The following is a 27,831-nucleotide window of genomic DNA, read 5'->3' as shown; positions in this document are numbered from 1 at the left end:
GTGGACTCCAGTGACGGCAGAATAGGATCCGCCTCGCTCATGCCTTCATTACTTTACATATCAATTGCGACTCCCCACCTCTTCTAGATATCCTGAGAGCTGAACCACACTTAAAGAAAAGCAGACAGATGTGTAGTTCACATCTTACGGACGTTGGCTTCTGCCTTATTCTGGCTTCTGAACAAGTTTTCGCCTCCTACCGAGTATTCATATGGAGCTTTATCCATGTTCTAACAACCATGCCATCCAAGGGGACTATTCGGTGATTCCCAGCTCCTTGCTGTTCTCCGCCGGTCTACTAGGAAACATCATCGCCATCTTCATCTTATGGCAACACAAGTTACGCTCAAGGAAGAAGACCTCTGTGTTCTACATCTTGGTGACAGGTCTGACCGTGACCAACTTCATGGGAAAATGTTTGGTGAGCCCCATGGTGTCTGCGGCTTACTCCAAAAACCAAACGTTGGTGGCGATGGCTGCAGACCGGACCCTCTGTAACGCCTTCAGCTTCTTTATGATCTTCTTCGGCTTGGCCCCGATGCTTATTCTTCTGGCTATGGCTCTGGATTGTTGGATTGCTTTGGCAAATCCATTCTTTTACCATATGCACATTACCAAAAAATTTGCCCTGCTGGTCCCGGTGGTCGTATACATTTTCAGTGGGCTCTTCTGTTCGATGCCATTTTTCGGCATTGGAAGATTTGTACAGTATTGTCCAGGGACCTGGTGCTTTTTACAAATGACTGTGGATGGCTCAGAGCCCAAGGTACTCGCTTATTCTTTACTGTATGGTACGGTTCTGGGAATATTGGTGGTAGCCATCATTGTCTGCAACGTGGGTACCATGAGGCGCCTTTACCAGATGTACCAGTTTCAGAACCAGAGGGATTCTATTAAAGTTAGGCACAAGGTAGACTTTGTCCAGCAGTCCGGCATGGAGGCGCTGGATCACCTCATCCTCCTGGCGGTCATGACCATCATCTTTTCCGTTTGCTCCCTTCCTTTAACTGTACGTATTCACTGCTGTCAAAAATATATATATGTGCAAATTGTTGTGCAAGTTTCTGCTACAGTTATACTTTAAAATATGAATTGTTACATTAACGTGGCTTCTTGGCCTGGGGTGCAGGTTAGGTTTTCAAATGTTTTCATGCTGGGAGTTGTAGTTTTGCAACCGCTGGAGGTGCGCGGTTTGGAGACCACTAGTCTAGGAGAACCACTGAATGCAATTTACCCATAACTACTACCCATAGATTATATTTACATGGGAACCAACTACATATCCTATGCTTCCAGTTTAAAGCCCCACCAAAACAACCTTTAAAGAAAATCCCAAAACCTCAAACATCACCAAGGATGCATTTCTGAACCAGAGACATGAGACACATTTTTAGGTAGTGGATGTGTGGAATAGCCTTCCTACATAAGTGGTATCTGCAAATACAGTGAATGAGTTTAAGCATGCATGGGATAGACATAAGGCTATTCTTTATATAACATAGGGATAGACATAAGTCTATCCTTCATATGAGATAGGGATAGACATAAGGCTATCCTTCATATAAGATAGGGATAGGCATAAGACTATCCTTCATATAAGGTAGGGATAGACATAAGGCTTCCCTTCATATAAGATAGGGATAGGCATAAGACTATCCTTCATATAAGATAGGGATAGACATAAGGCTATCCTTTATATAAGTTAGGGATAGACATAAGGCTATCCTTCATATGAGATAGGGAAATACATAAGGCTATCCTTCATATAAGATAGGGATAGGCATAAGTCTATCCTTCATATAAGATAGGGATAGACATAAGGCTTCCCTTCATATAAGATAGGGATAGGCATAAGGCTATCCTTCATATAAGATAGGGATAGGTATAAGACTATCATTCATATAAGATAGAGATAGGTATAAGACTATCCTTCATATAAGATAGAGATAGGTATAAGGCTATCCTTCATATAAGATAGGGATAGACATAAGGCTTCTCTTCATATAAGATAGGAATAGGCATAAGAATATCCTTCATATAAGATAGGGATAGACATAAGGCTATCCTTCATATAAGATATGGATAGGCATAAGAATATCCTTCATATAAGATAGGGATAGACATAAGGCTTCCGTTCATATAAGATAGGGATAGACATAAGGCTATCCTTCATATAAAATAGGGATAGACATAAGGATTCCCTTCATATAAGCTAGGAATAGGCTTAAGGCTATCCTTCATATAACATAGGGATAGACATAAGGCTATCCTTCATATAAGATAGGGATAGGCATAAGGCTATCCTTCATATAAGATAGGGATAGGCATAAGGCTATCCTTCATATAGGATAGGGATAGGTATAAGGCTATCCTTCATATAAGATAGGGATAGGTATAAGGCTATCCTTCATATAGGATAGGGATAGGAATAATGATATCCTTCATATAAGATAGGGATAGGTATAAGGCTATCCTTCATATAAGATAGGGATAGGAATAAGGATATCCTTCATATAAGATAGGGATAGGAATAAGGATATCCTTCATATAAGATAGGGATAGGCATAAGACTACCCTTATATAAGATAGAGATAGACATAAGGCTATCCTTCATATAAGATAGGGCCAGGGACTATCAACATTATTCAGAATATTGGGCAGACTAGATGGACTGAATGGTTCTTATCTGCTGACACCTTCTATGTTTCTACACACTTCCCCCGGCCGTCACATGGACTATAGTATGTGAATAGTATCTCAATCCCCTCAGGGTTAGAGAACCCGATATGTAGAATTTTTTTTAGAATTTTTTCAGTATAATCTTCCTAATGTGCTGATCCTGCGCTTTTCATCTGCTCATGAATGTAACACCTGTTCATTTCCATTGCCTTGGGAAATATAACAAAACTATGTGGCAACAAAAGAGCTTGTAATAATAAATTCTATTAGATCAAATCTACAGATTGTAATCACAAGGGGGGAGAGAATCTGCAGGATTAACTAAGAAAACGGTCTGCTTTTTCCACACACACAGCGCCACTCCTGTTACTGGCTGTGTCTAGTATTACAGCTCAGACGTAATGAGAAGCTGCCGTTGTAACATAGGCCCCCTGTGCTGATCTCAGGGGCCACACTTAGGTACTATAAATTTATATGAGGCAATACATAACTAGTATCCTCTATGGCAGTGGTCTTCAACCTGCGGACCTCCAGATGTTGCAAAACTACAACTCCCAGCATGCCCGGACAGCCAACGGCTGTCCGGGCATGCTGGGAGTTGTAGTTTTGCAACATCTGGAGGTCCGCAGGTTGAAGACCACTGCTCTATGGCTTATTCAGCCCTGGGGTACATGGAAAATAATCGCCTTGTTTGGCATCAGATAAGGTCTGTATCTCAGCATATTAGACTGACGTAACTCAAACCTCGTGGCTACAAAGCTACCTGGCAGAAGTGCAGATCCTAAGGGCTCCTCCTTCGGGGCCCCCAGAAGGAAATTTGGACTAAATCAGCTGGGTTCCCAGGTTGCAGTCGCAGTAGCGATGATGGAACTAGAGAGTAGTCAGACAAGGCTGTGGGTCAGAACCAGTATATCAATTGAGTGCAGCCATCCAGAAGCAGGATAGAGGAAGAGTCAGATACAGAGCTTAGGCCAAGAGTCAAATCAGGAAATAAATGGTTCCGTGACAATCCAAAAAGTAAGGCGAATTCCAAGGAAGAGCAGGGTCAAACCTGACTGGATTTCAATAGTAGGCTCTAATGGCATCACTAGAAGCAGCCCAGAAATAAGCATTTGGCAGCACAGCAGTGTCTGTATAGTAACTGATACTCAGGTGATGAGTGAGAGACCTGACTGGGTTTCAATAGTAGGCTCTAATGACATAACTAGAAGCAGCCCAGAATTAAGCATTTGGCAGCACAGCAGTGTCTGTATAGTAAGTGATACTCAGGTGAGAGACCTGACTGGATTTCAATAGTAGGCTCTAATGGCATCACTAGAAGCAGCCCAGAAATAAGCATTTGGCAGCACAGCAGTGTCTGTATAGTAAGTGATACTCAGGTGATGAGTGAGAGACCTGACTGGGTTTCAATAGAAGGCTCTAATGGCATCACTAGAAGCAGCCCAGAAATAAGCATTTGGCAGCACAGCAGTGTCTGTATAGTAAGTGATACTCAGGTGAGGAGTGATAGACCTGATTGGGTTTCAATAGTAGGCTCTAATGGCATCACTAGAAGCAGCCCAGAAATAAGCATTTGTAAGCACAGCAGTGTCTGCATAGACTTGCATAGCGGGGGGTTACATCACAAACAGGTGGGTGGCGAACACAAGATTGCGGGGGTCCCCAGCGGCGGGACCCCCGCGGTTAGACATCTTATCCCCTATCCTTTGGATAGGGGATAAGATGTCTCAGGGCCGGAGTACCCCTTTAAGCATGCTGCCTACAAGGGTTGTTTTATGAGTGGAAGGAAGGAGTGAGGGGGGGGGATTACAGCACATTGCAGAGGTGGGGCACCATCATGTGTTATCTGCCGTGCAGCACCATCAGTTAATGCGGTGTATAATATAAAAATGGTTACAGTACCGGAAAGTAATAACAAGTAAACTCGACCACAAAGATGACGTGATAGAGAGGAAAAGAAAGTTCTGATCTTGTGATTCAGGTCTATATTTTTTGCAATCTTATAGGGGTATTCTGATTTAAGTTTTTTATCCCTTAAGGAGTCGGGGTATTGTTCTAGAGCTTTTGATGGGGGGGGGGGGGGGGCTACCAGCAGCACCACCACAGGAGGAATGATGGGTCATAGAATTATTGGGGCTGTTCATGTTATACAAGGACTTCCTTGGTCTTCCATAATGACAAGGAAGGAGACGCTCTTTGTAGAGATACCCTTCCACTGTTTTTGGCTGTCTCGTTTGGATTATATATGTACAGCACCAAAGCCAGGATGACCCCCTACCAAACCAGTGGGTGGCTGCTAGCACTTCGCAATCCAGGGTAATTGCCCCAGATTTCCAGGCAAGCAAGCGCAGTTTTCAACTGTATGAGTAGAGCTGGGCGGTATCACCAAATATGTGTATCACGGTATTTTTGTAACTTATGCCGGTTCCTCGATATATAATGGTATTTCTTTCACCCCCCCCCCCCAAATCATGTGACCCACGAGCGCTGCCCCAAATCATGTTACCTGCCAGCACTGTTCTGCTCCCCCCGAATTAATTAACTTACTTACGTCGGCCCTATGCCCGGGCTACAAAAGATAAAATAAACTTTAACTTACCTACGTCGGCCTCACGCTGTTCCTGGGGACTGGAACGTCGGAGAGCCATCAGGCTATCACCGGCCGCAGTGATGTTCCACCTTGGCCAGTGATAGGTTAAATGCACTGTCATGTAAGAAGCCGGCTTCTTACAGGACAGCGGGCTCAGCCGGGGCGGAACATCGCTGTGGCCGGTGATAGGCTTACGGCTCTCCGACGTTCCAGTCCCCAGGAACAGCGTGAGGCCGACGTAGGTAAGTTAAAGTTTATTTTGTTTATCTTTTATAACCCGGGCATAGGGATACAGTGTACAGCAGTGGTCTCAAACCTGCGGACCTCCAGCTGTTGCAAAACTACAACTCCCAGCATGCCCGGACAGCCAACGGCTGTCCGGGCATGCTGGGAGTTGTAGTTTTGCAACATCTGAAGGTCCGCAGGTTGGAGACCACTGGCATACAGTATAGTGTTCCAGCGCCGGCGGCCCGCAACAAAGGAGGAGGGCAGTGCTTGGGGGTGACATATGTGAGTAGTACCCCGCTGGGCTTATAATTAATTGGGGGGGGGGGGGGCAGAACAGCACTGGCAGGTAACATGATTTGGTGGGGGGGGGGAGCAGAACAGCGCTGGCGGGTAACATGATTTGGTGGGGGGAGCAGAACAGCGCTGGCGGATAACATGATTTGGTGGGGGGGAGCAGAACAGCGCTGGCGGATAACATGATTTGGTGGGGGGGAGCAGAACAGCGCTGGCGGATAACATGATTTGGTGGGGGAGCAGAACAGCGCTGGCGGATAACATGATTTGGTGGGGGGGGAGCAGAACAGCGCTGGCGGGTAACATGATTTGGTGGGGGGGGGAGCAGAGCAGAACTGCGCTGGCGGGTAACATGATTTGGTGGGGGGGGTGGAGCAGAACAGCGCTGGCGGGTAACATGATTTGGTGGGGGGGGGGAGCAGAACAGCGCTGGCGGGTAACATGATTTGGTGGTGGTGGGGGGGGGGGCAGAACAGTGCTGGTGGGTCACATATGATTAATTCCCCGATGTGGGGACAGCGCAGCGCTGGGCTGAAAATTCATTCATTCCCAAGAGGGAGGGGCACAACCAGTATTGCGGTATGGGAAAAATTCATATCGTGCAGCACAAAAATTTCAGTATTCGGTATGAACCGGTATATATACCGCCCAGCCCTATGTATGTGTGTGTTTATGATGCACATTCAGTTGAAAACTATGACAGAGCAGACAGCCATTGCCTCCCTGCCCCACCACTTCCTCTAGTAATCCACAGATTGCTTTCTGCCTGCTGTCTACAAGAGGCCTGGAGCAGCTCACTTCTCTGTTCTGGCGCTGGTGGCCTGATAAATCAGTAAGGCTAAATTCACACCACGATTTTGCAATACAGTTTCCCGTATCAGGTTTAGATAAAAAACAGATTCCTCAAAACCTGATTAAACTGTATCAAAACGTGTGTACGAATTTCAACCCGTATACAGTTAAAAACCATATACGGTTTGAAAAATGATGTCCGGTTGCATCTGATTTTTAAGAAAAAACCATATACGTTTTTCACTTTTCACTCCATTATGAATAAAGTTTCACTTGTTTGATTGAAATGCCAAGAAAAAAACTGTGCAAAGTAAAAAACCGTATGGTGCAAACCGAATGGAACCGTACGCACATACGGTTCTGTACGGTTCCCATTGACTCCCATGTTAAAAAAAAATACGTATACGGTTTAATACAGTTTTTCACCAGGACTAAAAAGCGTGGTAGGCTACGGTTTTGTGTACGGGTAAAAAAAAAACAGACAATACCGTATAAGACGCAAAACGGACTAAACCAGATGATGCGTTTGACATAAGGTTTACAATGTTAAGTCAATGTATATGGTTTGCTATATGGTTCCGTATGGTTTTTAACTTGAAACCGTATAGGGAACTGTATAGCAAAAACGTGGTGTGCATGCAACCTAAGCAGGAGGAATAAGACACTGCTGCTTGACAATGAAATGGGGAGAGGTCATTGTTATTCTTTATGTATGTGCAAAGAGGTCATTATTAATGGTGAGGGAGCCTTACCTACTTGGAGGAGGACCTACCTAGGGGGGAGGGGGGTATTTACTTAGTTAAAAGGGGGGCTATGGTTACTTAATGGGGAAAAAACTACTAATTTGTGGTGGGGTAACCTGCCTAGCAAATGTTATAGGACCTACGGACCTTTTTGAGGGGACCTACCTACACCCCTTGCCCAAATCATTACCTAACCACTCTATGTGGGTCCCAAAAAGGAGGCACTATTACTGTGCAGGGCATCAAGCCAGGTACTATATGTATGAATGTGTTTTTTAAAGACGGGGATAACATCTTTATAGAACCTAGCCATGCCGCAGATGAAATGTGCGGTGTATATCACAGTTAGTGCAGTGTATCATACAGTTAGTACAGTGTATTATACAGTTAGTGCGGTGTATCATACAGTTAGTGCTGTGTATCATACAGTTAGTGCGGTGTATTATACAGTTAGTGCGGTGTATCATACAGTTAGTGCGGTGTATCATACAGTTAGTGTGGTGTATCATACAGTTAGTGTGGTGTATCATACAGTTAGTGCGGTGCATTATACAGTTAGTGTGGTGCATTATACAGTTAGTGCAGTGTATTATACAGTTAGTGCGGTGCATTATACAGTTAGTGTGGTGCATTATACAGTTAGTGCTGTGTATCATACAGTTAGTGCGGTGTATCATACAGTTAGTGTGGTGTATCATACAGTTAGTGCAGTGTATCATACAGTTAGTGCAGTGTATCATACAGTTAGTGCAGTGTATTATACAGTTAGTGCGGTGTATCATACAGTTAGTGCAGTGTATTATAGAGTTAGTGCTGTGTATTATACAGTTAGTGCGGTGTATCATACAGTTAGTGCTGTGTATTATACAGTTAGTGCAGTGTATTATACAGTTAGTGCGGTGTATTATACAGTTAGTACAGTGTATCATACAGTTAGTGCTGTGTATCATACAGTTAGTGCTGTGTATTATACAGTTAGTGCGGTGTATCATACAGTTAGTGCTGTGTATCATACAGTTAGTGCAGTGTATCATACAGTTAGTGCGGTGTATTATACAGTTAGTGTGGTGTATCATACAGTTAGTGCTGTGTATTATACAGTTAGTGCTGTGTATCATACAGTTAGTGCAGTGTATCATACAGTTAGTGCAGTGTATCATACAGTTAGTGTGGTGTATCATACAGTTAGTGCAGTGTATTATACAGTTAGTGCTGTGTATTATACAGTTAGTGCTGTGTATCATACAGTTAGTGCTGTGTATCATACAGTTAGTGCTGTGTATTATACAGTTAGTGCGGTGTATCATACAGTTAGTGCTGTGTATCATACAGTTAGTGCAGTGTATCATACAGTTAGTGCTGTGTATTATACAGTTAGTGTGGTGTATTATACAGTTAGTACAGTGTATTATACAGTTAGTGTGGTGTATCATACAGTTAGTGTGGTGTATCATACAGTTAGTGCGGTGTATCATACAGTTAGTGCGGTGTATCATACAGTTAGTGCGGTGCATTATACAGTTAGTGTGGTGCATTATACAGTTAGTACGGTGTATTATACAGTTAGTGCAGTGTATCATACAGTTAGTGCGGTGTATCATACAGCTAGTGCTGTGTATCATACAGTTAGTACAGTGTATCATACAGTTAGTGCTGTGTACTATACAGTTAGTGCAGTGTATCATACAGTTAGTGCAGTGTATCATACAGTTAGTGTGGTGTATCATACAGTTAGTACGGTGTATCATACAGTTAGTACGGTGCATTATACAGTTAGTGCGGTGTATCATACAGTTAGTGCGGTGTATTATACAGTTAGTACAGTGTATCATACAGTTAGTGCAGTGTATTATACAGTTAGTGCTGTGTATTATACAGTTAGTGCGGTGTATTATACAGTTAGTGCTGTGTATTATACAGTTAGTGCAGTGTATTATACAGTTAGTGCGGTGTATTATACAGTTAGTACAGTGTATCATACAGTTAGTGCTGTGTATCATACAGTTAGTGCTGTGTATTATACAGTTAGTGCTGTGTATCATACAGTTAGTGCAGTGTATCATACAGTTAGTGCAGTGTATCATACAGTTAGTGCGGTGTATCATACAGTTAGTGCGGTGTATTATACAGTTAGTGCGGTGTATCATACAGTTAGTGCTGTGTATTATACAGTTAGTGTGGTGTATCATACAGTTAGTGCAGTGTATTATACAGTTAGTGCGGTGTATCATACAGTTAGTGCGGTGTATCATACAGTTAGTGCTGTGTATCATACAGTTAGTGCTGTGTATTATACAGTTAGTGCTGTGTATCATACAGTTAGTGCAGTGTATCATACAGTTAGTGCAGTGTATCATACAGTTAGTGCGGTGTATCATACAGTTAGTGCGGTGTATTATACAGTTAGTGCTGTGTATTATACAGTTAGTGCGGTGTATTATACAGTTAGTGCGGTGTATCATACAGTTAGTGCAGTGTATTATACAGTTAGTGTGGTGTATCATACAGTTAGTGCGGTGTATCATACAGTTAGTGCTGTGTATCATACAGTTAGTGCGGTGTATCATACAGTTAGTGTGGTGTATCATACAGTTAGTGCGGTGTATCATACAGTTAGTGTGCGGTGTATCATACAGTTAGTGTGCGGTATATCTTAATGTACTTACTGTAAGTAAACCCACACTCCAAAATTATGTGATAGGAAAATGAAAGTTCTGATCTTATCGTTGAACCTCAGCACTTGGGTGTCAATGATTAGAATCTCTCTTTTGGCCAAGCAAGAACATCCTACTCTGCGGTATATATATATATATATATATATATATATATATATATATACCCACATACAGATCCCAGGAGCTGTCCAATAATAAGGTAGTAGAGCATTCAAAATAGCATCTTGAAATCCGTATAATCCCTGTAATAAAATTAACCGATGGGACTTGTAATGTTCTCATTTCCCTCCAGGGGCGCTGTAGGGAATACAAGATGATCGTGGAGATCTACAATTTGAAGAAGGCTTTGTCTGGTTTTAATATTTCAGTACGAGGTATTATAAGGGGATTTTGTTTAGCTTTGGACAGCGCCGTTTTTTTTTTAATACAGAATGAGTAACTGTTGATCGGCTGATCACATCGATCATCATTAGTGTTCAATTTCCCTGCAGCGCCACCACAGGAGGAATGAAGCATTGCACAGTTAAAAGTTAAAATCAGTGACTTGTACATGTAATGTTTGGAAGAGCTGGGTGCTCCTAAGCAAAGCTTTGTGTATTTGGACTCCACTAAAGTTAGGGGGAACCATCTTTATACTTTACTTATTTTTCCAAGTATTCCAGTTTTTTTTTATTTTTTACTTATTTTGCTCCATTGCAAACATTTCCATAGGATAGATGATAAATATGTGATCGCTGGCGGTCTGAGCGCAAGGGCCCCAAATAATATTGAGTGCATAAATATATCTATTAGTCCCATGAACCAGTGTTTCCCAACCAGGGTGTCTCTAGCTGTTGCAAAACTACAACTCCCAGCATGCCCGGACAGCCAATGGCTGTCCGGGCATGCTGGGAGTTGTAGTTTTGCAACAGCTGGAGGCACCCTGGTTGAGAAACACTGCTTTATAGATTGCTGACTTTTGCAGTACAGTACGGATTATAGTGTATGCTCGGATTTTAGTGTATGCTCTGCCTTTGGCTGTCCGGGCATGCTGGGAGTTGTAGTTTTGCAACAGCTGGAGGCACCCTGTTTGAGAAACACTGCTTTATAGATTGCTGACTTTTGCAGTACAGTACGGATTATAGTGTATGCTCGGATTTTAGTGTATGCTCTGCCTTTGGCTGTCCGGGCATGCTGGGAGTTGTAGTTTTGCAACAGCTGGAGGCACCCAGATTGAGAAACACTGCTTTATAGATTGCTGACTTTTGCAGTACGGTGCGGATTATAGTGTATGCTCGGATTTTAGTGTATGCTCTGCCTTTGGCTGTGCAGGCATGCTGGGAGTTGTAGTTTTGAAACAGCTTGAGGTACCCTTCGTGGGAGACACTGCGTTATAGATGGCTGACTTTTGCAGTATGGTGCGGATTATAGTGTATGCTCGGCTTTTGGCTGTCCAAGCATGCTGGAAGTTGTAGTTTGCAACAGCTGGAGGCACTCTGGTTGTGAAACACTACCACAGACAGTGAACAGAGCGGCAGTCATAGAGCAACACTAAGATTTCATTCACACAAGGGACTTGTTGACCACTGTTGTCATGACTGGTGGGGGTCCCTGTGGTCAGACCCCGGCAAATAAACATATATCACCTATCCTGTTTTTAGTGGGGGAACCCCCTTTTACACCTGCGATGCAGTAATGATATTAATATATCAAAGTGTCACAATTCCAGACACCAAATCCAGTTAGACAAGATTTGAGGCTTTATCCTTTTCTATGTGCTGCGTACGCTCGGCCGCTCTCATCACACCCTTTATGGCATCATATGCAGCGTGGGACTTTTCCTATGAAAATTCAAGACATCGAGGGTAATAAGAAACACATGGATGTAATAATCGGGACATTGCACGCTATTTAGATGGCATTACTAAATCTCCTGTCTAGCATTTTAATTGTTAAAGGAGTACCCCGTCCCTAGACATATTATCCCCTATCCAAAGTCTGGTGTGCCACTATAGTGAGTAGTGGCAGGGCCCACGGGTGTTGCGGTGTGAGTGGTGGGATCAGATGTTATTAACCCCGGGGGTCGGATGGTATTAACCCCTATGTGTTCGTGACTAGTGTTGCTCGCGAATATTCGCAATTCAAATATTATTCGCGAATATCGCATATTCGCGAATTCGCGAATTTCGCGAATATAGCGCTATATATTCGTAATTACGAATATTCTTTTTTTTTTTTTTTCTTCACAGTACACATCACAGTGATCATCCCTCTCTGCTTCCAGCTTGTGTGGTGTAAAGAAGGCTGTAATACTACTGTGTGAGACTGCCGTGCGAAAATTTTCGCGTATGCAAATTTTGTATATGCTAATTTTCACATATGCAAATTTTCGCATACGCGAATTTTCGTATATGCGAAAATAAAACGAGACTATAACGAATATGCGAATATTCGCGAATATATGACGAATATTCGTCCATATATTCGCGAATATTCGCGAATTCGAATATGGCCTATGCCGCTCAACACTATTCGTGACGCCAGTGTGGTTTTCGGGTTCCAGAACACCACACGCCCGGATCCTCCGTTATCCCACGGGCTAGTAGTGAATAAAGAGTCCACAACCAGTTGCAGGTAAACGGAGGCTTTACTGAGTAGAAGACAGAGAGGTGACCAGGACCCAGAGAACCTCGCAGCTCGCTGGACCAATACTTGTAATTAGACTGGACCGTTATTAGACTGCACTTGACTATGTGAAGGACTTGACTAGTTTAGTGACAGCCGACATAGACTTGTAGACTTACTGGAGAGTTGTAGCTTTGTGGCCTCCAGATGCTGATCACTGTCCTGAGATTCTCTGGTAGATGCTTCCGCAAAGGCTTAGATATTGTAGCTATGAGCACAGAACTCAAAGAAAAGAGTGAATTAAAGATGGCTGCCCCTTATATAGTGCGGAGGCTGGACTATAGCCCATTGGTCAAGCTGTGGGTCATAGGTTAAACCTGGTGATCTCTGGGATTACATATTGCAACAAATCATATAACAGTATAAGGCTTCTTTCACACTAGCAAATTATTCCGTTTAGCAAGTTCCGGCGCTAGTTCTGTCCTAAAATCAGCTGTCACCGGCAGTAACCAAATCCTATACGTCCGTTAGAAAATCCCCGTTTTAATCCATTATAGTCCGTTATTGATAACGGACGTTAGTTAGTTCATGAACTATTTTCCTCCGTACTATCTTCCATCACAAAATAACGTCCGTTATCAATAACGAACTATAATATATTAAAACGGATATTAGAAAAATCCCATAGACTATAATGGGATTTTCTAACGGACGTATAGGATTTGGTTACTGCCGGTGACAGCTGATTTTAGGATGGAACTAGCGCCGGAACTTGCTAAACGAAATAATTTGCTATTGTGAAACAAGCCTAACATAACTTGAGATCAGGCTTACTCACAGGTCCTGGAGTCCTCCAAAGGTCCTATATACTATCTATACATTAGAATCCTATTCATGGTCTTAAAGCAACATACACTACATTTAATAAATTAGCAATATAACACAAGGAGTCACTGAGGGACTCAACCTGAGAGGGCCCACAGGTAATACAGGACTATGTACCTGTAGTGGGACACCACAAGAGGATAGGGGATAAGATGTGTAGGGGCAGAGTACCCCTTTAATGATAGAAATGCTTTACGATAGATAGATATACATATATATATATATATATATATATATATAGCTATCACGCCCCCTTTTGTAGGCTTGCATTGAGGGGTGGAGCGTGACGTCACACGCCGCCGGCCCTGTAGTTGCCCGTAATCAGACCCGGATCGAACACGGGGGGATAAGATGTCTAAGCACCGGACAACCCCTTTAATAGAACTGTACAGTGTAACATTAGTCTCTAATGTCCCAGTTGGGAGCCTATAAAGGCTGAACATAGCCCTGTGGGATTAGCACTATTGGGTGTTGGTACTATATTAGTGTGCAATACTGATTTGTTTTCTAATAAGTTAATTTAGTGAAATTAGCATATTTTGCTCATAGAGAATTATGTTCTATTGAATGTTGGTCCTCTGTGCTTGTTGGCTCTTACTTGATCCAATTGCTCCAATTGGTTATATACATATTATTGCTTTCATACAGTGTTGTTCATATATATAAATACAGTCATGGCTGTAAATGTTGGCACCCCTGAAATATTTTTAGAAAATGAAGTATTTCTCACAGAAAAGGATTGCAGTAACACATGTTTATTCCCTTTGTGTGTATTGGACCTAAACAAAAAAAAGGAAGGAAAAAAAGCAAATTGGACATAATGTCACCAAACTTCAAAAATGGTCTGGACAAAATTATTGGCACCCTTAACTTAATATTTGGTTGCATCCTTTGGAAAAAAAAAACTGATCAGTTGCTTCCTATAACCATCAATAAGCTTCTTACACCTCTCAGCCGGAATGTTGGACTCTTCCTTTACAAATTGCTCCAGGTCTCTCTTATTGGAAGGCGCCTTTTCCCAACAGTAATTTTAAAGGGGTTATCCAGGAAAAAACTTTTTTTTTATATATCAACTGGCTCCAGAAAGTTAAACAGATTTGTAAAGTACTTCTATTAAAAAAATCTTAATCAGATGAAAACCCCCGGGGAATGATGGTACAATCCTGTGACGGACCTCGCTCCTGCAGACTGGCACGGCTGGGCAGCCGGCCCGAAGATGGTATCTGCCCGCGGTATGTAAAGGGTTAAACTACCCAGAGCTTTCTCCACTCCTGGTACTTACAGCCAAGCCCGGCTATCATACTGACAGCCCAAACACTGCAGGGAATGTTAAAGGGGTACTCCACTGCCCGAGCGTTCAGAACATTTAGTTCCGAAAGCTGGGTGCGGGCTGCAGGGTCGTGACATCACGACCACGCCCCCTTGTGATGTCACACCACGCCCCCTCAATGCAAGTCCCATAGACTTGCATTGAGGGGGCATGGCCGTGACATCACGACCCCACAGCCAGCTTTCAGAACTAAATGTTCAGAATGCTGGGGCAGTGGAGTAACCCTATAACTAGCTTAAAGTGTCCTGAGAACATTTGCATATCTGCCAGCAAATCAGAAAACCATAAAAGCTTGAGATAATGTAATTTAATGTATTGTAAATTGTCCGGAACATTATGAAAAGTGACCAATTCTCAGCTTTCAGTACTAATGATCTGCTGGATACCACATTGCCCGACCACAGACTAATCTCCTTACTATTCCATTCCGCTAATGTGTTTTATTATAAGCAGAGGTGTAACTATTGCCTCTTGTGCCCCTGGTGAGGTGCTGCATCAGCGCACTGATCCCCCTCCAACTGATCCCCTCTCCCCACACGCACAAGCTGATGCCTGACGCCGTACCCTTCCTCTGCATTTAAAGGGGAGCTCCGCCCCTAGACATCTTATTCCCTTTCCAAAGGATAGGGATAAGAAATCTGATTGTGAGAGCCCTCCTACTGGGGACCGTAAACACACTGAACATGTATCCGATCATTCTAAACACACTGAACATGTATCCGGTCACCATAAACACACTGAACATGTATCCTATGACTCTAAACACACTGAACATGTATCCAATCACTCTAAACACACTGAACATGTATCCAATCACTCTAAACACACTGAACATGTATCCGATCAGTCTAAACACACTGAACATGTATCCAATCACTCTAAACACACTGAACGTGTATCCAATCACTCTAAACACACTGAACATGTATCCGATCACCATAAACACACTGAACATGTATCCTATGACTCTAAACACACTGAACGTGTATCCGATCACTCTAAACACACTGAACATGTATCCAATCACTCTAAACACACTGAACATGTATCCAATCACTCTAAACACACTGAACGTGTATCCGATCAGTCTAAACACACTGAACATGTATCCAATCACTCTAAACACACTGAACGTGTATCCAATAACTCTAAACACACTGAACGTGTATCCAATCACTCTAAACACACTGAACGTGTATCCAATCACTCTAAACACACTGAACATGTATCCAATCGCTCTAAACACACTGAACGTGTATCTAATCGCTCTAAACACACTGAACGTGTATCCGATCACTCTAAACACATTGAACGTGTATCCAATCACTCTAAACACACTGAACATGTATCTGATCACTCTAAACACACTGAACATGTATCCGATCACCATAAACACACTGAACATGTATCCGATCACTCTAAACACACTGAACATGTAACCGATCACCATAAACACACTGAACATGTATCCGATCCCTCTAAACACACTGAACATGTATCCGATCACTCTAAACACAATGAACATGTATCAGATCACTCTAAACACACTAAACATGTATCCGGTCACCAATCTGATCACTCTAAACACACTGAACATGTATCTGATCACTCTAAACACAATGAACATGTATCCGATCACTCTAAACACACTGAACATGTATCCGATCACCATAAACACACTGAACATGTATCCGATCCCTCTAAACACACTGAACATGTATCTGATCACTCTAAACACACTGAACATGTATCCAATCACTCTAAACACACTGAACATGTATCCGATCACTCTAAACACACTGAACATGTATCCGATCACTCTAAACACACTGAACATGTATCCGATCACTCTAAACACACTGAACATGTATCTGATCACTCTAAACACACTGAACGTGTATCCGATCACTCTAAACACACTGAACATGTATCTGATCACTCTAAACACACTGAACATGTATCCGGTCACCATAAACACACTGAACATGTATCTGATCACTCTAAACACACTGAACGTGTATCCGATCACTCTAAACACACTGAACATGTATCTGATCACTCTAAACACACTGAACATGTATCCGGTCACCATAAACACACTGAACATGTATCCGATCACTCTAAACACACTGAACGTGTATCTGATCACTCTAAACACACTGAACGTGTATCCGATCACTCTAAACACACTGAACATGTATCCGATCACTCTAAACACACTGAACATGTATCCGATCACTCTAAACACACTAAACATGTATCCGGTCACCAATCTGATCACTCTAAACACACTGAACGTGTATCCGATCACTCTAAACACACTGAACATGTATCCGATCACCATAAACACACTGAACATGTATCCAATCACTCTAAACACACTGAACATGTATCCGATCACATAAACACACTGAACATGTATCCGATCACTCTAAACACACTGAACATGTATCTGTGGTGTCCCGGCACCGGATTGCGTCCGCTGCCTTGTGGTGAGGTCCCCAAAGTCAGAGTCCCTAGGTGTAGGTGGGGTCCTCATCCTTATCTAGCCCCTTGTCACCCCTTTTGTAAATAAAATTATTTCAATTTAATGTATATATTTATATAGTAGGTGTACTTGCCTAGTTAGCGTCGCAGGACCTGCGGGTCACGTGATGCGTTCCAAAGACTCTATGGTTTGTAGTTCAAGGACCTTTGGAGGAAGTCAGGTGTTTAGCCATCAGGCTATGTAACGGTGAGTGACAGCTGACTTGGACCAATCCAAAACGGCCCTGCCCCTGCCCATATAAGGGAGCGACGGCTATTACTCTCTCTCTTTCCTCGTGGGCTGTTGACAGGGAAGGATCTGCGCTGCTGTCATCAGATAGTTAGGCCCGAGCCTTGCGGCGACGATTGATCTTTACAAAACTGTGAGTGTAATCAAGCCCTAAGCACTCTGCAAGATCACCGGACCTTATCTATCCCCTAAATCCGGACGGATCTTCGCAAATTACCCTAAATTCAGAGACTTATATCAAAAGTCAAGGTCCGCAACAACTGTCAGTCACTGAAGTGTATGGAGACTGTATTAATGAGACTGTTACTGTCCACTGGATGTACCGCAAGTCTTTAAGTAAAGTTTGTTCAAGTTCAACTACCTTGTGGACCTTCAGTCATTATTTGCATGCACCTATTGTTACTGGGAAGGGCGGCGATAGGCCGGAGAATTACCTCAGCATACTAGCCCTCAGCCTGGTGTCACGAACAATAGGGTTAACCTTAATCCCTGATATACTGAAGCAACACCCTGACTACACTACCCCTGAGGCCTACCACATATCCGATCATTCTAAAACACACTGAACATGTATCCGCTCACTCTAAACAGACTGAACATGTATCCAATCACTCAATGTATCTGCAGCTGATGTATCCACTTTCACAGCCCGGTCATCAAATACTCCAAAATGCAGATTTATTAAAAATGTTGGGTTATGTTGGGAGGTGTAGTGTTTAATATATGGAGTGTAACAGAACACTACAACACCCAACATGATCCAACCACTGGACATGACCATATTATAATGATATTATACTCTGCACACAGAGCACTACAACCTCCAACATGTCCTGACCATTATACTTCATACATAGAGCACTACAACCCCCAACATGTCCTGACCATTACACTTCATACATAGAGCACTACAACCTCCAACATGTCCTGACCATTACACTTCATACATAGAGCACTACAACCCCCAACATGTCCTGACCATTATACTTCATACATAGAGCACTACAACCCCCAACATGTCCTGACCATTACACTTCATACATAGAGCACTACAACCTCCAACATGTCCTGACCATTACACTTCATACATAGAGCACTACAACCCCCAACATGTCCTGACCATTACACTTCATACATAGTGCACTACAACCCCCAACATGTCCTGACCATTACACTTCATACATAGAGCACTACAACCCCCAACATGTCCTGACCATTACACTTCATACATAGAGCACTACAACCTCCAACATGTCCTGACCATTACACTTCATACATAGAGCACTACAACCTCCAACATGTCCTGACCATTATACTTCATACATAGAGCACTACAACCCCCAACATGTCCTGACCATTACACTTCATACATAGAGCACTACAACCTCCAACATGTCCTGACCATTACACTTCATACATAGAGCACTACAACCCCCAACATGTCCTGACCATTACACTTCATACATAGAGCACTACAACCCCCAACATGACCCGACCCCTAGGCCTGACCATAAAAGGGGACAGAAAAAAAGGCTTCCAAAAACTGATTCAAAAAAGCTTTTTGTATAATTAGGTAAAAATGCAACAAAAAGCTGCAGGGAATGTTAACTAGCTTAAAGTGATCTGAGAATATTTGCATATCTGCCGGCAAAACCATAAAAGCTTCAGATAATGTAACTTAATGTTATTGTAAATTGTCCGGAACATTATGAGAAATGACCATGTTACATCTTCCAGCGCTATCGATCTGCTGGATACCACATTGCCCGACCACAGACTAATCTGCTTACTGCATTCTGCTAATGTGTTTTATTATAAGTGATGTTTACAGTGTATATTGGGATTGTGGATTGATAGGGAGGACAAGCAACGCTGTTAGAGAGGAACCAGAAGGACAATAAGAACTTCTTATAGGCTTAAAGGGGTACTCTGCTGGAAAACAAATGTTTTCAAATCAACTGGTGCCAGAAAGTTATACAGATTTGTAAATTACTTCTATTAAAAAATCTTAATCCTTTCAGTACTTATCAGCTGCTGTATGCTACAGAGGAAGTTGTGTAGTTCTCTCTGCTGACACCTCTGTCCATGTCAGGAACCGTCCAGAGCAGGAGAGGTTTGCTAAGGTGATTTGTTCCTACTCTGGACAGTTCCTGACACGGACAGAGGTGGCAGCAGAGAGCACTGTGGTCAGACTGGAAAGAGTTACACAACTTCCTCTGGAGCATACAGCAGCTGATAAGTACTGGAAGGATTAAGATTTTTAAATAGAAGTAATTTCCAAATCTGTATAACTTTCAGGCACCAATTGATTTGAAAAGATTTTTATTCATCCATAGTACCCCTTTAAATTGTAGTGTTTCTCTAAAGTTAAAGGGGTACTCCAGGCAAAAACTTTTTTTTATATATATATATATCAACTGGCTCCGGAAAGTTAAAACAGATTTGTAAATTACTTCTATTAAAAAATCTTAATCCTTCCAATAGTTATTAGCTTCTGAAGTTGAGTTGCTGTATTCTGTCTCACTGCTTTCTGATGACTCACGTCCCGGGAGCTGTGCAGTTCCTATGGGGATATTCTCCCATCATGCACAGCTCCCGGGACGTGACATCATCATTGAGCAGTTAGACAGAAAACTTCAGAAGCTAATAACTATTGGAAGGATTAAGATTTTTTAATAGAAGTAATTTACAAATCTGTTTAACTTTCCGGAGCCAGTTGATATATAAAAAAAAGTTTTTGCCTGGAATACCCCTTTAACATTTCCAGAGAATGTGCGAGTGCCTTTTGTGTTACATTATTAACACTCCCGGTGGCAGCTGAGAAGTATGCAAACCACATAAAAGTAATTTAATTTATTTTTGGTCCACATACGGTAAATATGTTGTGAAAGCGATTCTAACCACAGAAACGCCTTGTTAGGAAAGCACAAAGTGACTTCACCCTGGCGTGTTGTTTAAAGCCGCAGAAAATTTGGAAATCAGAATGGAAATGTATAAAAAAAATGTAAAATATGTAAATATAAAAAATAAAAACATTCCTTAACTTAGTGTTTTGCAACCAAGGTGCCTCCAGCTGTTGCAAAACTACAACTCCTAGCATGCCCGGACAGCCAACGGCTGTCCGGGCATGCTGGGAGTTGTAGTTTTGCAACAGCTGGAGGCACCCTGGTTGGGAAACACTGCTTTAACCCATAGGGGGACGCTGACAGGAGAGCTCACTAAATAATACCGTATTGTGTTTGTTATTGCAATAAGATTTTTCTCAACATAAAACTTATTGGCCATGGAGATAAATCCCCAAACAAATATTTCTGCGTTCGCCATCTGCTGGATGCATTTTTTTTTTTGTCCTCGGTGCCAATAGAAGTGATTGCTTCTTGTCGAGACAACCAGCTGGCATAAGAAATCTTACAGGCAAGGTTTCATGGGAAAAGGAAAAATGAAGATCGGGGGAGCGGCAGGGGGTAAGTCCACATTTTTTGTTTTAAAGGGGTACTCTGGTGGAGGAAAAAATGTCTTCGTATCAAACTGATGCCAGAAAGTTATACAGATTTGTAAATTACTTCTACATAAAAATCTTAATCCTTCCAGTACTTATCAGCTGCTTTATGCTCCAGAGGAAGTTGTGCAGTTCTTTTCTGTCTGTGACTACAGTGCTCTCTGCTGCCACCTCTGTCAACGTCCGGAACTGTCCAGAGCAGAATAGGTTTGCTATGGTGACCTGCGAGTAGCCGCTAGTGATGAGCAGCATAGGCCATATTCCAATTTGCGATATTTCACGACTATATGGATGAATATTTGGCCTATATTCGCGAAATTCGCATATTCGCTATGTTTTTTTTTTTTTTTTTTTCATGCGAAAATTCGTAATGAAATTCACATAGTGAGCATGTGCGATTATATCTTTCACCTAAAAGAAGGGAGGGATCAGTGTCCCCTGGCTGGAAGTGCTGATATTCGCGAATATTTGCATATTCTCGAATATTCACATATTCGCAAAACAAAAAAAAAAAACATGAAATTTCAGCATAAAGAATATATATCACTATATTATAAATATTTGCGAAATGACGATATTAACGGTAAAAATTAGCATTTCGAATATTCGCGCTCAACACTAGTAGCTGCTCGCACTCGCAGTGTACTCACAGACATCTCAGAGCGGCCGCGATGTCTGAGTACACTGAGCGTGTGCACGGTGACTTGTTTGTCCCTGTGTGGCTGCGGATCCGTTACGTATGATCCTACCTTATAAGGGAACCTGTCACCTATTTTATACTGCCCTAAGACACTATCATTTACCTCCGGGACCCAGTTTAGTAGTCACAGGGTGGCGTCTTTTTTTAATGTATATTTTCGCTCGAGCGTTTCATAGTAAATCATAAAAGCGAATTTATCCACTGGCAAGCACCTGCAAAGCGCATGCACAGTGTTTATTTTTTATTTTATTTGGTTAATTGACTTGCACCAAAATCATCATCTAATTTTGCACTATTTATATGTTGGCTGCACTGGCTTTGTCATTTTTCTGGTTGTGCACCTTCAGGGGGTGTAGTTAGCAGATATGCTGGTTGGTGCCCTGAAGCTGCTCCAAAGAAAGAACAGCTTTAAAGGAGTAATTTGCGTCAATTCGAGGTTAGTCGGGTCCACGGTGACCCTGAAAAAAGGCTGAAAGGTGCAGTCCAAGGCAGCACCTATCACCCTTTAGCAGCACGAATGAGGAGGCAATGGTGGCACCTCACGATCATCCTGATTCGCTGGCAGTTACCTGCCGACGAATCAGGACTTCTGGGGGTGTCCCTAAAAGCACCCGCTTCAACCCTATTCCGGAGGGCGAGAGCGGTTGCCATAGAGTTAGTACCTGAGTGGGGGCCCTCGATCCCCACCATCGGTGGCGGGATTGGGGCCCCAGGAGCCGGGTCAGCAGCGGCTGCAGGCAGGAGGATCCGTCATGTGCAGCAGCAGGAGGTAAGGCTGGCCTGCTGTTGCTTAACAACAGCTCCCGGCATGCACAAAAGTGCATGCTGGGAGTTGTTATGCAACAGCAGAAGGCACAACTACAACTCCCAGCATGCCCTTTGGTAGTTTGTGCATGCTGGGGGTTGTAGTTATGCAACAGCTGAAGACACATTTTTTCTATGAAAAAGTGTGCCTCCAGCTGTTGCATAACTACAACCCCCAGCATGCACTGACAGTCAAAGGGCATGCCAGGAATTGCAGTAATGTGTCATTCAGTGGGTACATTCACACGGGTTTACAGTGAGCTTCTCGCTGCAAGTTTGAGATGCAGCAAATTTTCCGCTGCAGCTCAAACTCCCAGCAGGAAACTCGCTGTAAACCCCCGCCTGTATTAATGTACCCTGAAAACACTACACAAAATAAAAAGTAAAACACTACATGTACACACACCTCTACACAAACCCCCCCCCCCATCAAAAATGAAAAACGTAAGCTACAGCACTGTTTCCAAAACGGAGCCTCCAGCTGTTGCAAAACAAAAACAACTCTCAGTATTGCCCGAAAGCCATTGACTGCCCAGGTATTCTTGTTTTGCAATTGCTGGAGGCACCTTGTTTGGGGAACACTGCCTTAAGGCAATTTTGGTATAGGTGGCAAGTGTAATTTTTGCATCCGGGTCCGTCCCTATGCAAATCCCTAATTTAAGCCTCAAATGCACTTGGAGCTCTCTCAATTCAGAGCCCTGTCGTATTTCACGGCAACAGTTTAGGGCCACATATGGGGTATTTCCTTACTTAGAAATTGCCTAACAAATTTTGGGGGGCTTTTTCTCCTTTCCCCCCTTATAAAAAGGTAAAGTCAAACGCAAGTGGGGTGTAAATGTTCACTGCACCCCTTATTACATTAGGTGAGGGGTGTAGTTTCCAAAATGGGGTCATATGTAGGGAGGTCCTATGTTCTGGCACCATGGGGGCTTTGTAAATGCAAAATTTTAAAATATTTCATTACATTTTGGGATTTTTCACCAAGAAAGGATGCAGGTAACAACAAAAACACATACACTGAGGACAAGCAGGGCTCTGTACACTGAGGACAAGCAGGGCCCTGTACACTTAGGACAAGCAGGGCTCTGTACACTGAGGACAAGCAGGGCTCTGTACACTGAGGACAAGCAGGGCTCTGTACACTGAGGACAAGCGGGACTCTGTACACTGGGGACAAGCGGGGCTCTGTACACTGAGGACCAGCAGGGCTCTGTACACTGAGGACAAGCAGGGCTCTGTACACTGAGGACAAGAAGGGCTCTGTACACTGAGGACAAGCAGGGCTCTGTACACTGAGGACAAGCAGGGCTCTGTACACTGAGGACAAGCAGGGCTCTGTGCACTGAGGACAAGCAGGGCTCTGTGCACTGAGGACAAGCAGGGCTCTGTGCACTGAGGACAAGCAGGGCTCTGTGCTCTGAGGACAAGCAGGGCTCTGTACACTGGGGACAAGAAGGGCTCTGTACACTGAGGACAAGCAGGGCTCTGTACACTGAGGACAAGCAGGGCTCTGTGCACTGAGGACAAGCAGGGCTCTGTACACTGAGGCTCTGTGACATCCTATGGGCTCACACATTAAGATGATTGACAACCCAGGAGCATGCACAGAGCCCTGCTTGTCCTGTCCTTACTTCCTGTATTTGGACTCCTCACAGAGACACACAAGCAATAGCTGCAAACACAGTATTTTTGCACCCAAAAATATACAAATTTTTTAACCAATGTATATTACAAATATACATATAATCTCATTATCTACATTACATAAGAAGTTTTTGTTGACGACAGGTACACTTTAAGGAAACATGCCATATAAGCTACACCGAAACATGGCCGACATAAAGAGCTGACCCTGTGACTATTCCTCTGTCACTTTAAGAATCATATAAGGAAATGTGCAAAATTTGCTTTGGTGAATATATCAAGTCAATATAAGGAACGTTTATGCAGTGCAAACAAGAAGGAGCTAAATATAAATGTCATGGGAAAACTCAGTGGCAAATATTAAATAAATATTCAAAGATTCATTAACCCTGCCAATGAGTGGCCAGCGGTGGCAGTGCCAGCCCCTCACTCATGTGTGCACTGTTGTGTCACTATCTTTCACCTTTCGCTTACCTGCCATTTATATCACCATCAAAAATTCTTGCTTAACAAAACAGGTTATTGGAGCCTGTTCCAACATCCCTGATGAATAGCCTTATTCTTGCACATTTATTGGCAGCTGTACGTCTATGTCTATTCTTCTTCCTACTAGAAGCAATCCTTGAATTACATAGTACAGTGCTGACGGGCTCGGACTGGCCCACTGGGGGGGAGCCAAGGGAGCCAAGGTGCAGGCTCCCAACAGACATCTACATTCCCTACATTCCATGTCCATACCAGTGTTTTCTACCAAGTGTGCCTCCAGCTGTTGCAAAACTACATCTCCCAACATGCTTGGACAGGTGAATATCATTGTTATTGTGCAGTTAGTGTCCCCCTGATGAACCCTGCATTTTGACGGGAAAACACGTCAGGACCCCTTTGTTGTTAATTTCTGGAAGTATTTCTTGAGGGGGGATAGTTGCAAAACTACAACTCCCAGCATGTCCGGACAGTCGTTGGCTGTCCGGGCATGCTGGGAGTTGTCGTTTTGCAACAGCTGGAGGCACACTGGTTGGGAAACGCTGTTGACTGGTACAGTCAACTGGTACTATTTAATACACCACCCAGCTTACTATAGAGACATAGTGAGGATTTAGCAGAGCGTTTCTCCCTTCTCACTGGGACTCATAGGCCTCGTTCACATGACAAAATTCCGGCGAAACAATTCCTCTAAGAAATTCCGTTGCAGCGGAGCCCCATTGTTTTCAATTGGATTCTGCTACACTGTGCACACGGCAGAATTTCCCAAATATGGCCTCGGAAATGCCCTGATTTTTCTGGTGCACTTCCGACTGGTCCTAGCGCCGGCATGTTTTGCTGGTGGCCGCTATTTGCCGAATGTCCACCCGTGTTTGTCGGATGGACATTTTGCAAATGGAGGGACAACAGGGAGGGACAAATCTCCGGGTCTAGGGACAGTGTGAGGTACAGGAAGGGGGAGACCAGTTATAACTAAAGGGGAGGGGAGCCATAAGCCCCAGAACTTCAGCAGCCCCCTGATAGGACAGCTACTTCTAGGGAAATGCCAACTAGCTGCCAAGCAGATTAACAGGTGGGGGAGAGGGCCAGACCATACAGCAGGGGGGATAATTAACCCTAAACCAGCTCCACAGTCAGGGGACAAGCCAGTTAGGCACAGCTTGTCCCACCAGGCTACACGGCTGCAGCAGGGAGCTTGTTCTTGTCACTGTCATCAGTGCATCCGCATCGTGAAATACACTGTGGATGCGCTGTGACACTACCCTTAGGGTACATTCAGACGAGCTGCGGATCCGCCACCGAAGGACCCCTACAGTGTGCTTCAGAGGTGTCTGAACGGAGCGGCAATACGCCGCTACGAGCAGACACACTGCTACGATGTGCGAGTCGCCGCGCATGCGCGGTGTACTAGCACACATCACGGCTGCCCCCCCTGCTCCCTGAGCTAGGACGACAGCAGCCGCGATGCGCCAGTATACTGCGCACGCCGCACGGCAACTCCCATATCTCAGTGTGTCTGCTCGTAGCGCGTATTGCCAATCTGAGCAGGCACATCTGAGGCACCCTGTAAGGGTCCTTCAGCGGCGGATCCACAGCGTAAAATACGTTGTGGATCCGCTTAGAGTGAATTCACACCTTGCAGAAGTTTTATTCATTTGAAAGGGGTGGGATCAGCCATCAGTCTATGGTCTTCTGCTAACTCCATCAAGATGAATAGAACAGTTGTAGAAATCTCTGTAGCAAATCAGCTACATGTGAATTTACCCCTAAAAGGGTCATTTACAGTACAAACCTGACCTTTCTACCAAGTCTTCTATCTTACTTCTATCTTATGTATTTCTGTCACCTATGTGGAAGTCACGATTATTGCTCTCACATGGGTAGCCACTTGGTCAGTCCCAGCCTCCAGAATGGTGGAAACATGGGCTATAACTAGTCAGACAGACCAGTGGAAGACCGGTCCAGATGTTTTTTCTTTGAGCGAAAAAAAATGTAAGAAATGGTGAAATAATATCATAAAAATGTGATGGAAGATAAATTACTGAAATTATATTGCTGCTCAGCGTTTGAAACAAACTGTTCCGAATGCTGGAGCCGGTGCCGGGAGCTCGTGACGTCATAGCCTCTCATTATGTCACGCCCCACCCCCTCAATGCAAGTCTATGGGAGGGGGCGTGACATTCGTCACGCCCCCTCCCATAGACTTGCATTGAGCCGGCGGGGTGTGACATAATGATGGGTGGGGCTATGATGTCACGAGCTCCCGGCACCGAAACGCTGAGCAGTGGAGTGCCCCTTTAAAGGGACCCAAGATCCATTAAAATGATTTTATGAATTTATTTAGAAAATTTTAATCATTATAAATATATTTCTAAAGAAAATGTTTCCTAAAATTGTGAGAAACACCCTATTAATCACTTTTCATCTTTAACTCTGCAGTTCCGAGTCTACATCAGCGCCTTCACCACAGGGAGGAACGAATACGCCGACCTCATGGTCTTAAGGTTTCTCTCCATAAACTCTATTGTGGATCCATGGATTTTTATCATCTGTAGGACATCCAAATTTCACACCCATGTCCACAATCTGTGCAGCAGAATGCACTCTACAAACAACACCCAGAGCGAACTGATCGGGGAGAGCTTGAAAAGTCAACTGTAATACCAGGGGCCGGGAACTACTTCTTGTAGTAGCCAACATTTCGGACATTGAAATTGGATTGGGGTGGACACTCTTCCATGCTAAGGTTGCACTTATTAATGTATTCACAATGTATGAATCTACTGAAAAGGGATGAATGGTGGCAAAATCTTACAAGCCAAGCGGGATACATGCTTGACACATGGGAAGCAACGGGGACAAGTGTCCGGGAAGTGGCGTCTGGTCAAGTATTGGAATCCGGTGAAGTGTTGTAGGAGGATTGAGCAGTTATGGATTGATGGAAAGGAGATCAACTGTGAAATATAGGCAAACACGTGAATTCTAATTATAAAGAAAGTTTACATGTTGTATATAGTATATATGAATGTGAGATGATATTAGATTTTATATGCCAAAGAAAGAAGGATGAGATGGATGAGGTGGACCGACATAACCCTTAGGCTG

The 27,831-nt window shown here is 43.4% G+C and overlaps 1 protein-coding gene across 1 annotated transcript; it reads left to right on the top strand.

The window, feature by feature from the left end:
- The first annotated feature begins 6 nt into the window (after positions 1 to 6).
- Positions 7 to 27,831, top strand: LOC130295001 (prostaglandin D2 receptor-like). Its single transcript, XM_056545170.1, has 2 exons — positions 7 to 1,009; positions 27,166 to 27,831. The coding sequence occupies exons 1-2, from the start codon at positions 212 to 214 to the stop codon at positions 27,385 to 27,387; spliced, it is 1,020 nt and encodes a 339-aa protein (XP_056401145.1). The 5' UTR covers positions 7 to 211; the 3' UTR covers positions 27,388 to 27,831.

The sequence above is a fragment of the Hyla sarda genome, chromosome 11 (genome assembly GCF_029499605.1).
Source record: "Hyla sarda isolate aHylSar1 chromosome 11, aHylSar1.hap1, whole genome shotgun sequence".
Taxonomy (NCBI): domain Eukaryota; kingdom Metazoa; phylum Chordata; class Amphibia; order Anura; family Hylidae; genus Hyla; species Hyla sarda.
This window is presented reverse-complemented; position numbering and strand designations above follow the sequence as displayed.

Coding starts and splice junctions, on each gene's coding strand:
- LOC130295001 (XM_056545170.1), top strand. CDS start 212: ATGGAGCTTTATCCATGTTCTAACAACCATGCCATCCAAGGGGACTAT. Junction 1,010..27,165: donor TTTGCTCCCTTCCTTTAACT/GTACGTATTCAC, acceptor TTAACTCTGCAG/TTCCGAGTCTACATCAGCGC.